The sequence below is a fragment of the Apus apus genome, chromosome 1 (assembly GCF_020740795.1).
Source record: "Apus apus isolate bApuApu2 chromosome 1, bApuApu2.pri.cur, whole genome shotgun sequence".
NCBI lineage: Eukaryota > Metazoa > Chordata > Aves > Apodiformes > Apodidae > Apus > Apus apus.
This window is the reverse complement of record NC_067282.1, coordinates 183,029,323-183,043,628: the sequence shown is the minus strand read 5'-3', so window position 1 is coordinate 183,043,628 and position 14,306 is coordinate 183,029,323. Positions and strand designations below refer to the sequence as shown.

General features: G+C 42.3%; 1 protein-coding gene across 1 annotated transcript; it reads right to left on the bottom strand.

Annotated features, from left to right (window-relative positions):
* Positions 1-396: 396 nt before the first annotated feature.
* On the bottom strand, positions 397-6,797 carry LMOD2 (leiomodin 2). Its single transcript, XM_051625870.1, has 3 exons — positions 6,426-6,797; positions 1,179-2,531; positions 397-838 (listed from the first exon to the last, which is right to left on the bottom strand). Exons 1-3 carry the CDS (start codon positions 6,696-6,698, stop codon positions 812-814), a joined length of 1,653 nt encoding a protein of 550 aa, XP_051481830.1. The 5' UTR covers positions 6,699-6,797; the 3' UTR covers positions 397-811.
* Positions 6,798-14,306: the final 7,509 nt, after the last annotated feature.

Sequence of the window (14,306 nt, the reverse complement as noted above, 5' to 3'; positions counted from 1 at the left end):
GCCTAGATACAGTCCTGTGTACTTGTACCAAATGGATCTTGGTTAAATAAGTCTGCCGCATCCTTAAAATACCCACATTGTTTTTTAAGCTTTAAATCAACATGAATTGCAGCTCTATTCATCATCTACTTCCTCTTCTGTTAGATCAAAGTTTAGGACCTTGTATGCACACCAGTGACCAGGTACAGCCCACAGCTTAATTTTGGTTGCATATTGCATTATGAAGCATTATTTTTCCCATGTCAGCACATGGGCTCAGATACTATCCTGCAAGAGGCTTGATGGGTGCAACTGAGAGAGATCTGAGGTTCTTTCCCAGGAGACTTCTGTAATGATCATTAACTTGACATAAATGACTGGCAGGTTTTCACTCAAAAAAATCCAGTACTATGTGTCTGCTTGAAAGCTTCAAACCACATTTATTGTAAATTCATGGGAAAAAAAAAAAAGAAAAAGAAAAAGAGAAAGAAACCACAAGTTGGGAAACTATTACATCTCAGTGTGAAGAACTTGTCCAATGACGTGCAATCAGATATTGAAAAGAATACTTAAATAAGCAGCAATTTCTCAATAGAAATTTCATTAAATAAAAAAAAATATTTCCATATTTACAGATTACAAAGCAAATGTATCCTTAAAGCATTGTTTTGTCTGTAGCGGGTTTATTTCTTTGAAATAAAAGAGAAATAGTTTTAATCTAGGAGTGTACTTTGGAAGCAGCTTGCTAGACAGTCTATGTTACCATCAGTGAATGGATGAGTAGTCTCTCCTCAACCACTGCAGTGCTCTGCTTCTTCTCCTGCCCAGGCTTTCACCGAAGAGCTTCTGGTACCTCCACCTACGAAACGGGGGTGGGCAGGGTATTTAGTACATTTGCTCTACAGTCTGAATGGTCAAGTTCCTACCAGAAACACACTCCCAAGAGCCCTGTGCTACACACCATCTCCCACAACAAGCCTGAACCTGGGAAAGTACCCCACTTTATGTCAAAATCGCAGCCAAATAGAAATCAGTGTGCTGAGAAAAGCCTGATCAGAGGAAAGCCTCCTCCCAAGTGCTTTCTTATGCTCAGATGTCTAAGAACGGTTTTTAATTTTTTTTTAATAAATTATATATGTACTAAAATTAATTGAGCTTGTGAGACACAATCAGTTACTGAAATAGGATCTCTTACTCACCCGCTTTAATTGCTTTATACTGCTTGCCCGAATTGCTTCCATAAGGTTGTCATGGAGAGACCTTTGTGGGGTGGAGGGACGGGTGGAGGGTCGAGAACCTTCCTCTGATTTTCTGTCCGAGACTGACTTTAGAGAATCTTTAATTTCCTTCAATATGCTGTTCTCATGTTTTTTGCCTTTTTTGCTTTTTTTCTTTTTCTGTCCATTCTGTAAGGCATTTTTGGAGCTTTCTTGCTGTTTGATGACTTCAGCTATATTCCTAGTTGGTACCTTCTTCTCTGGAATAACAGGGGGAGGAGGAGGAGGTGGGGGTGGAGTGGGAGGGGGAGGTGGAGGTGGAGGTGCAGGGGCTGGAGGCTGACTTTTCACCAGTGGTGCTTTCTTAGGAAGCTTTGGAGAGGACCAAGGTGAGCTCTTAGGGGACACATAAGGTGAGGACCGAGGTGTCTCCTTCTGCAAGGCTTTGGTCTTTGCACTGATGGCTCCATCACAGCCAGACTCTTGTTGCCGCTGCTCCTGCATACGTTTTTGCCTTTGTTTATCCATGTTTCTTGTCAATATACTTGTCATGCTCATTCTTGGACCAGCAAGATCAAAGTGGTATCCAAGCTTGACCAGGGTGGTGTTCTCTTTCAACAGTTTAACTATGTCCATTTCCACCTGGCTGCCCATGATGTGCCTTTGATTGTGGAACCGCAGTTCTGTTAGAACCTTGTTACTCTGCAAAGCTCTCATGATGGCCAGCACTCCTTTGCCTGTGATAAAATTTGACTCAATATTTAGACTAGTTATATGCTGGTTTACCTTTAACATACCAGCAATAGCTATTGCAACGTTGTCATCAGCATGTGTGTTAGCCAAGCTGAATGACTTTACCACTGTGTTGTCCCTCAGGGCTTGAGAAAATTGTATAAGCATCTGTGAAGTGATGTTTTCAATGTTGTTCAGATTGACCTCTGTGGTGTCAGGGTCATTGCTCCTAACTTTTTCCAAAGCATCCTCAATAACCGTTGGGTTTCCACAAGGGTGGATAGCTCTGCTTTTTAAGCTCGGTTTATCAGTGTCTTTTCCATCATGGCCATTGAGTAAGTTTTCATTGTCTTTTGTACCATTACACCTCTTGTGTCTCGTGTGATCAGAACTCCTGCAATCCTCAGGTCTTTCACCAGCTGCAGCATTTTGCTTTTCCTCATTGTCTTCATCACTCTTATCTTCGTCTTCCTCCTCATCTTCTTCTTCTTCTTCATCTTCATCATCCTCTTCAGTATATGCTTCCTCAGATACTTCACTATTGCTTTCTGTGAAACATTCTTCTTGAATGTCTTCTGAATTGTCTTCTTCTTGCTCAGAATCCTGAACAGGAATGTAGGTGTAGGTGTTAAACACGATTGCAGTAATTAATATAGCTACTGCCTTTTTGCACAAAAACAATTATCTTGCAAGTATGTAAGTTAATGCTGAAAGCTAAAAATAAATCCCCAGAAGCAGACACAGTTAGGAGAACAGAAAATGTTTCATCACCTAACACCTTTTTAATATTAGCTATCTCATATTATTCTGAAGGCAAATGCTTTGTGTAAATTCAAACAGTTCTACTGATGTCTATGATTTCTGCCATGAGAAAATTTGATACAAGGTATTGCAACATGGACATACCTCATGATTTCTATGTGTTGGCATGTCCACAAGGGGATGTTATTTGGATCCTTGCCAGCAGAAACCTAAGACCACAGTGTCAGAATGGGCATGATCTGTGAGCAACAAGTTTCTTGAGTTCATAAGGATTAGACATCTGTGTCTATGCTCAGACCCCCTTGCATATGCTGGCTGAAGACAGGGTAGACAGAAGGCTGATTTAGACTACAAATAGTGTCTGTTTGTGTAAACATGCATATTGATATGCAAAATAATACAGAATTTCAGGAGTCATGTTGAAATTACTCTGGATGTGCTGCATGGGCTTTGCACACTTGGGAGCTATTTGTGAAGAAAAGATCCAGACACATTCCCACAGGTAACAACTAATCCCATGTAAACAATCCCCAAAGGTTTCCCAAGAGCTGAGACTGTGCTCATGAACAGCTGTCACAGGTCAGCTGTCATACTGTAACTCATAACTCATTGCCTACTGAGTAAAATAACTTTTTTTATAAACATCAGGGTTATTTTAGTGCATTTGGTGGGCACCAAACCCACAAATTTGGATCTACTTCTCAAATCTCTGTCTCATGTCGTCAGCAGCTATGATGGCAGAGAACAAATCTCTGTGCAGGAACATCGAAATGTCTGCACCTCAGGGAAGTCACGCTCTCTATCTGGAGGACTCCAGAAGTATGTAGGCCATGACTGAACCCACACACTATGACCAACCTTAAATCTCTAGCCCAAAAAAAGTTTCTTATGTCCCATTTCGTCCACTGAACAAGCCATAGCATAAGCTTTTTAAGTGACATTTGTCAGTGTTTACAAAATTTTTGATTAAACATCATTGTTCTGTATGTACTACTTTATCAACTTTCATATTTTAGCCTTTGTAAAAAACTAGGGGTATTTTACAAAGTGAGTACACTCTGCAGAGACACAGTGATTCTGTTTTCTGCTTCTGGAAAACAAAAGTGTTACTAAAGTGACAGCCTATTTTTAGAAAACCTGTGCAGTTTTAGGTTTGCTTAATTATCTGTCTCTAAAATACAAGAAAAGTTTAAAATTCTAGCAATGACAGATTGCATGGTACTGTTTCACAATCTTAAGCAGATTTCTGAGTTGGGACATAATTAAAATAGACAGTAATTGTAATGCTTGCAGAAGCATTACTCCAAGTAAACAGGACAGGGAGCTGTTTCAGCCGGTAGTTCCTGAACATTCAGCACCTGGAGGGCTTGCAGGGTCTGGCCCCGTTGTGCTGCATATGGAGGTCTCGCAGGATCCAGTCCTGTTGCTCCTCATGTGGATCATGTGCAGGAAGGCCCTTACACCAAGACATGCTGTGCTCCATGCAGAAACAGGGCTGTGTTTAAGTCAGGTTTATTGTGGGATTGAGATTTATAGCTGTGGCTTCTATGCATACATTCAGACTTTTAAAAGCTGAGAACACAGGTGGCCAGGAACCCATCTTCATGGCTGTGCTTTTATCTGTCCAGGAGTATACACCACAGCCTTCAACACAGCTGTAGATGAGCGAAATCTGGTGCCTCTAAAGGCACTTCTTATATACTCAATTACACTAGATTAATATTTTTTATTTTTATTTTATTTTATTTTTTTTAGTGGGATTTCCAGGGTTAAAGGGGGAATTTAGTTTCCTGTCACACACATGGTTTCACACCATAAAAATCTAGGCAATAGTTTTGAAATCAAATACTGTTCTCATTGCAAATCCGAAGAGGAATGTTCTGCTACTGTGGCAGCATTTCAGCTCAGGACTGCTGCAGGCAGCCTGCAGGGCTTCATCTTCCTTCAGACTAGTAACTCGATGAAAAGTTAGGACTAAGATTGTCAATGCAGAGAGGTAAATACCTCTGAAGAGTGAGTCATTCACCCTTAAAGGCTATCTGCGAGATGTTCTGCTGGGGCTGCTCTCTTACCACTAGCTATAGGAGAAGCACAAATAACTGTTGTAGATAAGCTGTCTAACTTTCAGACAGTTGAGGACAAGAAGAAAATTGCTCTCATGAAACTCAGAAGGAGCTTTCTTACTGCCACCAGTGGAGAGAGCCTTTGTGTCCTCTACATGAGCATGTCAACATTTTTCTATTTTTGGATGCATTTAAAATGTTTTTTCTGAGATCAAAAAGTACAGAGGCTTTTGCTCACACTGAGATTTAGCCAGTACCCACTGCTAATGCTGTATAGACATGAAAAATAAAAAATACTGCCTTTATATAAGGCATCAAACTTAGACCTGTTCAGAAGGTTTTTTTGGAACTGTCCAGGTTTCAAGTTCCAGTCTCAGCTGGAAATAAACATTAATCTTGCCATTGCCTCCCTAGGACTTGACAAACAGGGAGTGAAATCAATGTCTGCAAGCTGATACTAATGGTCTGATGACAGATAATGGTCTGTGCACTTGCCTGCAAAGATGTTACACCACCATTCACAAGCAGGAGAAAATACTTATGTTTAAAGAAATCCTGGATATTATTATTGCAGACTAATTTCATCCAGGTGATTTTTCTCTAGCACAATATTTTATCTAATGTACAAACTGCAGTTATTTCCTTGCAAATGAATCAAGCTTCTGAATCAAGGCTGTTAGAAGTTCTGAGTCCAGTTTTGCCGTCTTTGCCTTTGTTGTATTGTTTTCTACTTCCACATGTGAAAAAGTGTCTTTATGAACAGAGTCAACACCTGGTATTAAGCAGTTTAAAAATCAAAAAGCTACTCACATCTCCAAGTCCCTTCATTGCTTTGAAATGACATGGACCCAGCATGAAAACACCAATTGCTTTCTGACAGAGCTCAGTCTCACAAATTTTTATTTAACAAGGGCCCAGGAGATGCCAACATGGATATTAGCTTAGACTGAGAGTGCTCACCACCTGCTGGAGTTGAGCCCTTCCCTCCTGCCCAGGTGTACTGTTCATATATTAACATGTTCTGGGACAAACTGGCTAAAAAGCACTATTGGGTTTTTTTGGGGGTAATAGAGATAATGGTTTGGCTGATCAATACACCTCAGGCCCTTTTTAAAATAACTTACTGTTACCCTCTGACAACAGTTGCCAGTAGGCTCCTGAGCCGTGACAAGGATCAGCAGCAGGAACAAAGCAATATAAGCTGCTGACTGCAGTGCAGCTTCCTGCCAGAGAGCATGAAGACTCATGGCCACTTACTTGATTTCTGACATAACACAGATTCAAAATTATCTCCCAATGTGCTTCACAGCAGTCAATACTGACTTTTTGAACGTAAGGAAAAGGCATTTTTTTAAGATTTTAAACAAAACCAAATGTTATCCAAAAGTCCACATCACTACCTGGCAATAATTTTTAGCATGCCTTTTAGTATTTATTCCTATTTTAATCATTAACGATTGTTTTAATGGGATTTTCTTCTGTTCTCAACTGAGTTTTTAAGGAATCCCCAGAAGGAGAAAAAACTTTTAGCACCCACAAAAGTCTGGCTAATGATGGTCTTAAAAATGTTAAAAGAGACTGAAAAAAAAATATGGAAACAATCTATGAGATCATGCCAGGAAAGAACAAGCCTAAATATTTCCAGGAAACAGCAAATGCCTCAGCGACTTACCTTGTCACACGCGCCCAGTCTCTCTTTTTCTAAGAGTTTCCTGGTCTCCCTCTCCCAGTAGGCCATCAGTGCTTCCCTGCTGAAAGTCCCTGTGGGTGTTTTCTCTGTCAGGCTCTTCTGCCGTTGTCCCACGGGAAGGTTACGGTCGGGCTCTATGTCCTCCAGCTCCCGCTCCAGCTCCTTCAGCTCCTCATCAGTGAGAGAAGCGAGGAGCTCATCTTCATCGATGTCTTCATATTTACTGAGCTCTCTTCTGTAGCCAAAGGTAGACATGGTCCCGCTTGGTCAGGCTGGTACAAACCTGAAGTGACTGGGCATTCAAGAAGGCTGAAGCAAGCAAGCTGTGTCTCGTTTGGTCAGCAACTGTTTCCCTGTGTAGCTGAGGCACCCTTTTAAGAGTAATCATCAGGGGCTTACGACAATGCACGAAGGGATGAAAGCATGCTCCGTTTTAAGCATCAGACGTCAGCTAGACATCTGAACAGCAAGAATGTCCCAACACTAGTGTTTGCAGGTCCCTTAAAGAGGGGGATTATTGACACACTGGCCATGGCCATATTTAGAGCAGGCAACTAGTGGGAGAATACCAGCCTCGTAGATGGGGGGGGGGGGCACAAAGTAAAGCCCTGGGCACATTTACACTGACTTCATGTCCAGACTGCAGTAGGAAAGAATAATGCAAATCCATTTAATCCTGAGCTGCCACAGGGCTGGGAATAAAAAAACCCACCCTGTTGTTCACCAGACTTCCTCGTTTCCATGGTTTTTGTGTGGAACTGTGCTGCTATCCTGTCCAGGTGTTTGCAGGAGGTTGGGATCAGCAGGGAGGCAGCCCACGGGGAGGAGGTCAGTGTGCCAGCACCCGTGGGGAGCACCACTCCCACAGTGTCATGCCTCACCGGTAACAAATCATACAACTATATTATTTAATAGTTTCCCCCCTCCCCCTTTTCTTTTGTTTTTCTTTTTTTTTTTCTTTTTTTTTAAAGGATGAAGAAGCAGAAGTAGAATCAACTTCACATATCCAATTGGAGCTGCTGTGAGATTTTTTTTCATGCCGAGAATTGCACTCTGCTGGAGGAGGGAGCAGAGTCTCCCAGAACTTTATGGGAAGCAGAACTGGGAGAGCGGCGGGGCTCTGTCTTCATCACTGCTGACAGCCTCTAGCAAATGAAGGCCTCTAGTGGCTATTTTAGTTAACAGCCATTGCCTGCTGTAGCTGGCTGATGGGCAGCTGGAGAGTGCCCCTCAACGCCTAATTTTAAAGGCATACCTACATTATTATGTCCATTAATAAATTATATATTATTTTGATATTATTTTTATAGACAAGTATCTTCCAATGTAAGAAACCAAAGAATGAAATGTTGAACTTCACACTGTTTTTGGTTTGGTTTGTTTTTTTGATTTTCATTTTTTCTATTAGCAGTGAATGATGGTGAATTAACATTTTCTGAAACATGTAGGCCAGCAACATCTGCAAACCCGTGTTGTGGGAGAGACAAAGAAAGGGAGGGAGGGAGACAGACACAGGAAGGTTGATTTAGTAGAGGGAAGAAGGACCACATATACAATGATAAATGTCAATCTTATTAAATGATAAACATATGATGGGTTTATTTTTAGATAGTCAAGTCAGTATTGAGTGGAAATGTAAGTGAAAATAATTTTAACTATTGTTTTGTCCAGCATGATCTCTTTTTGGTTGGTATGGAGTGCATGCTAGAACTGATGTATGATATGTAGGCAAATTGTTAATTTAGTTTTATCATTATGCATGTTGCTTTACTGGCAATGGGGAGAGGACACTGAGCATGATTTTCATAAAAAGATTTGGTAAAGAAATTAAATTAAAAAAAAAATAATTCTTCCATATGCATTTCATCCATCTTAGCTTGTCTATGTGATAAGAGAATTTCAAGATGTTACTAAAGATGGAGAAGGTATTTTATTGTCCATGTTTTCCCCAAAGCAGAGTAGAGACTGGCACAGTTAGGCAAGGTTATGAGAGGTCTGGGTCCTTTCTTGATCCTGTACATGTCATTCATGATAGTTTAGGATGCTTTCTTTATAAGGAGATGTCGAAGGGCAAAGACCCATGAATAGTCTAGAACATCGCAGATGGCAAACGACACACACAAAAATTATGCTAAAACTGTAAAGCTAAGCACTTACAGGTCAGAGAATGTGGGGGTAATATTTGTCTTTGCATGTTGATGAACACTGAAACACAGTTCTTTATTACACAATTATGTAATCATATACTTTGATCCTGGAACCATGAGTCCCCAGGACCTCTACTCTTCTTCATTGTACAAGAGAGATCATGCACTTCATAAATAGCCTTTCAGCATTTTGTTTTGCTCCTGTTCTTAAGCATCTCAAGACTACCAATGGCTGAATTCCTACAGTAGCCCTTTCAGGAGATGTGAAGGTATTACCACCACTGTAAAGAGGAAGAACAGAGGTACAGACACATTAAGATAAAAAGCACCTGCTAATTTGAAGTTTAGAACTCCCTTTAGGAGGCTTTTTTGGCATTATGCAGAATTTCATCTGGTCAGGGTTCAGCTCCTGTGGGCACTAGCTGACCACCACTTTGACAGTTCAGAGCCCAGGTTATCACCCAAATGATTTAATTATTATTAAATTGACCTGTACAACTTCCCAAGGAGCTCTGCTGAAAAGACAGAAGGGATCGTGTTTTCCTATGACTAGCACTCCTGTCTGAAACCTTTTATTCTCATTGGACAGTCCCATTCCCCAGACATTAGACATGTTTAGATTTCAGAAAAAAACAAGCAAAAAGTAACTGTCTGAGCATCCTGTTATACATCCCGGTCTACATGCTTGGTAGCACCTTTATAAACATACTAGGAAGAGACTTTGTGCTAAAGAGACCTTCCACCACAGAAGGCACAAGATCAGAGTGTGAGCCTTATGTATGTAGTATGTGAGGGCAGGTTTATGATGGCTTCATTGACCGCTGTTTAGGATGAATCCTCTCAAGTGCTCCGAAGTTTTCTGTCACCTCCAGACAGAAAACCCAAACTCACCTCCCTCCTGCCCTGCTGAAATCCTGAAAGCAGGGAACGAACTGTTTCAAATATACACCATGAAAACTCTTCACTGATTCAACAAAATTATAAAAATATTTGTTCCCTTCAGGACTTGGGCTAGGATAAGAGAAAATGAGAACTGGGGGCACCCACTTTATAGCAGAAGAATTCACACTGCCGTTGCAGATACTTGGCACCCAGGTTCCTGGCTTCAAGTGGGAGAGAACCCACTGCTAGATTGCAGACAAGGCTTTCAACCTCTCAGATTACCTATTTTCTTAGTTTTAAAAGGGGAAACACTTCTAAATGTGGGGGGTTGTTGTGTTGTTGGTTTTGATTTTGTTGTTTGTCTGTTTTCCTTTCCAAGCAATTGGATATTCTTAGGAAATGTTGTTCTGCTTCTCATGTGTTACCACATTTTGGGCCTGTAGATTCTTTCAGCTGAAAGACTGAAAGGATGCAAATAACACCTGGGGGTGGTACTCACCCCCCTGCAGGGAAAAGCCCACAGCTTGAATTCTGCTTCCACTTGGGTGACTGCAGGGAAAACTGCAGGCAAGCAAAAAGAGGGCTGCACAACCTTGTCCTCAGGCCCGGGACACGACTGGCCCCAGGACAGCGGCTATTTCAGTCATGGCTCTTGAGGCCAGCCTGTCAGACAAATGCATTGGCTCGTTCTGAGCTGCAGTCCCACGCTGGAGGAACAGGTCCAGTTGCCATAGAGCACATAAAAAACAATGCACCACAGCACGTCTGGGCTTCCACCATCTCTCCCACTGCCCATCTGCCTGTGGCACTCACTCCTGACTCCCCCTCTGCTTTGGCACCCCTCATTCCTCAGCCAGATCCTTCCCTCCTGCCCCCCCGCCATGCAGACCCCAAGGTGCCAGCCCCGAGCTCTCTCACCTTTCCCTCTCCTGCTTCCTTGCTGCTGTGTTGCTTTCTCCATCCCTGACCCCACGGGCCCCCTCCCCCTGCCCACTCTGCACAGCCCCTCGCTGTCCTCACCTGCCACTGCAGCCTGTTCCATGACCTCTCATATCCCTCCCTCCTCGCACATCCTGTCTCTGGCCCTGTGCTCCTCACTGCCTGCCTTCCCCCTCCTGCCTGTATCGATTGAGATATATATATATGTGCTGCTTGTACAGGCCCAGGTTGAACACAGAGCCCAAATCGGCCTGGAGAGACAAAGGGTCACCAACCTGGCATCCAAACAGGACTGCAAGGCAGACTGATGGGACAAGCTGTAGCTCTGTCTCCCATGAGGCTGGTGTAACTTGTGAAAATTGTGCACACCGTACTGTTCCTGAGAAGGATGTGTCATCACCTACATTTAACAGTGGTATCAGCAGGGCAAATGGGATAAAGTATGCACTGAAGGCATTTGAAAGAACAATTTTTCAGCTGCTTTCCTCTATGGCAGATAATTCTGTTGCCCACTCCATCTCTCCTGGTGATGCTGTAAACAGGGAGTCACACAGGAGAAGAAGATCTTTCCTTTCATCTATGCTGTGGAAACAAAAAGTGGGGTAAGGTTAAATATGACCCTGGATTCACTTACTAACTTGAAAAAAGATTCTTCCCATTGGTGCCCTGCAGCACGCCCAGGCTACTGGGAGGGCAGATTCCAGGTCCGGATTGTAGCTTAACAACTCAGACCTATCACAAACAGTGAGCAAACAGTGAACAGTTTTTGAGCTTTCACTCAAACACATGTGAATGTGGGTTGCTTTATTGCTCAGATTAGTTTTGAAAACAGCATTCCCAACAGCTGCTGGGGACATATCCATAAGTCTATATACCACACTATATACTAACAAGCCATGGGGCAACCACTAATGTAACATGTTTTGATGGTGGGGGTGTTTGGGTTGCCTTACTTATCCAGAAGACAAGTCATAGTGAGTGAGGAAGTGAATGGTCTCTGATAGTGCTGCTGATGGGAAGAGCATAAAGATGTGCCTTAGAAGGTGAGACAAGAGGTCAACCTGGCTGCAGGGAAGGACCGGGTTAAAAAATTAATCTGGGTGCAAATAAGAAGGTTTCTGGACTACCAAATGTCTCAACTTTTGATTAAAAGAAGGAAAATCCACAGCCCACAGGCACCCGGTGTCCTTTGTGCATGGATCCTAAAGGTCTACAAGATTACACAGAGGCATGCAGCTGGGTGCCAAGGGTGCAGCAGGCTCAGGATTTATTGCCCCTTCTGCCTACCTGATTCAAACTAAAATAGGGAAGGCGAGAGGGACAAATATATTTTACTGAATAACCATCATTCCCAGTTTTCTGTTCTTCTTACACAGCAAATATTTTTTAATCATCTTGTGTCAGTACAATGTCATGTTCTGTAATAACAGCATGAGACGAACTTGCTTATCTTTGACAGCACAAACCATTCCTGCCAGGTTTTTGCTCAAAGCAAATGCTTATCCACATCTCTGCAGACTGGCCATTTCCTCAGAGCCAGTTTCTGCCACAGCAAAAAGATAAACTGCTCTGGACACAAGGGTAATCTTAATGCTCTTGCTTTCATATAGCTGCTCTTATCCCTCAGGATGAACCTCTGTGTGCTTTACAAACATTGCCAACAGATTTACAAGCTATATATAGAAATCATTTCACTCGCTACTGATGTACAGCCATAGGGTGACCACAGCAGCTGTTGGGAATTACATGGCAATATTATTGCTCAACAGGTTTGATCAGGAAGCAGAGGCCACTGTATTGCAAAGGAAGTAGCAGAGGAACTGCTGCATGAACAAAAAATGTGGTCTCTGGAAGTGCAGTTTGAATGAGATGCTGTTTAGGCAGCTGTGATTAGTCTATTCTTTCTCAAAATAGCACATAATAAAATAGGTAACATCTGCCAATGTAAGCATTATATTACTCACTGTAGTATTTGCAACATTACAATATTTGCATGTCCAGCTCATGCAGCAGTACTAAGTCAAGTCTCTACTTTATTGTCTATATTTATGTCTATCGGAGTTCTGGGCATCATACCTACCATGTGCAGAATATGCAGACAAAAGGCAATGGTTTTGCCCAGTTAAATGTGGAGATTTCTACTGAAAATTTGAACTTTGAAAATGAAATGTAAAAATGTTGTACATGTCACTAGAGCTACACTGTTATACCAGTCTTTGACTACTAACAGTTTACTAATATATTTTTACAGCTTTTCAGGAGAACCGTAAAACACAGGTTCCTCAGGGAATTTCTCCTGACCTAAGTACTTCTTTCAATGACATGAGTGACACTTAAGGGATCATTTTGGAGGGAAAATGCTTCCCACTGCAATATAGATATTTAAATATTTATAAAGTAATCCGGTGCACTTACCCATGTACTTCTTTCTGGTTAGTGTTTGCCCTGGTAAAGAATTGGGATTAATTTATTTGAAGATTGCTCCATGCATTTGGAGACAGATGGTCTATCTTTTGAATGCAGGGATGCAGAACAGGCCCCTGAAGGTAGACACTTTGGATGGCAAGATGACAGTTTTAATTACTGCAGCCTAAACAAACAATTTCCAATGGAAAGGTCAGGGAGAGAACATGTCAGAATAAGGCCATTAAGGCTGAAAATCACTTTGGCTGGAATTACTTTTATTGATACAATTTTCCTGAGCAGAGATCTATCCATCCTAAGGCTTGAATAAAAAAAAAAAATTGAAGTGGGAGGAGGCTTTAAAAGGGCTGATTCAGCAGGTAGAGTACATGGAGAAGGCAAAGCTGGCTACAAAGAAGACACAAAGATGAGGGCAAGAAACTGTTAATTAGCTGCATGCTAAAGGGACTGATGGAAAAGCAAGAGACAGGACCTGTTCTACAAGTTAAGTGCTCATGAATTTATGCCACTTTTCTGCATGCAAATCATAAACAGCTGGATATTTTAGAAGCCCTTTTCTGCTCCAAATAAGGATCAGAAAAAAATCCCTTTGTCATACCCCACAAGGTAGACACAAAAGAGCTCGTGGTTTTGTGGCTCTGTTTTTCCATGCATGACTCCTGTACTGTCAACAACAGCCGGAGAAAGGGCAGCTCAAGAGACCAAGCCAGGACATGGACTGTTGCAGTGAAACAGTAAAATTCTTCCCCCTTGATACCCAGAACAAGGATCTGCTGTGCCACCTCCCAAGATAAGCTGGTAGCCAGTGCATGGAACTTTTATGGAAAAGCACACAACATTATGGCCCCTACAGGGAACAGCTGGTCATATACTGAAATCATGGCTATGGTTTGGTCCTTCCTCAAGCTGTGAAAACACAGCTACAACATCCATGTCACTGGTGCTGCAAAGGCTGATGTAACCACTCCTGAATGTCTGGCTCCTTGGAGGGCTCATCAGTCTGCTGCAGCTGCTTGTGTCAGATTTTATGAGAAACAGACACCAAATGATACCTCTGCTTTCAAACATTGTCCCCAAACTGATAGAAATCCCGACCCCAAAGCATGCCTGAATCATTGCCAGGGCATTTGATTACTTCTAGCCAATGTCACCCATGGGGTGGGCGTGCCATGGAATTGGGTTGCGGTGGAACACCCCATGAGTCACACCCAAATACCGGAGAAAATTAAATCCCAGCATTGCAAGGGTTCAGTAACAGTCCAAGCAGGGAAAAAAAGGAGTAGTTTTTTCCTACTAATTTCTTCTTCCAGCTGGGGCTGCTGCCTTTGCCTCTTTTCACACAACCACCAGCCCTGGACCAGTTACATTTTCTGCTCCTACGAGCTACTCAGCTCCTTAAAAGTAGTACTCAGTGGTCTATATGCAAAACATGGGAGTCAGAAGACTTGAATTCAATTTCTAGCTGTGCCAT

Coding starts and splice junctions, on each gene's coding strand:
- LMOD2 (XM_051625870.1), bottom strand. CDS start 6,698: ATGTCTACCTTTGGCTACAGAAGAGAGCTCAGTAAATATGAAGACATC. Junction 2,532..6,425: donor GACTGGGCGCGTGTGACAAG/GTAAGTCGCTGA, acceptor ATTCCTGTTCAG/GATTCTGAGCAAGAAGAAGA. Junction 839..1,178: donor GTATAAAGCAATTAAAGCGG/GTGAGTAAGAGA, acceptor CCCGTTTCGTAG/GTGGAGGTACCAGAAGCTCT.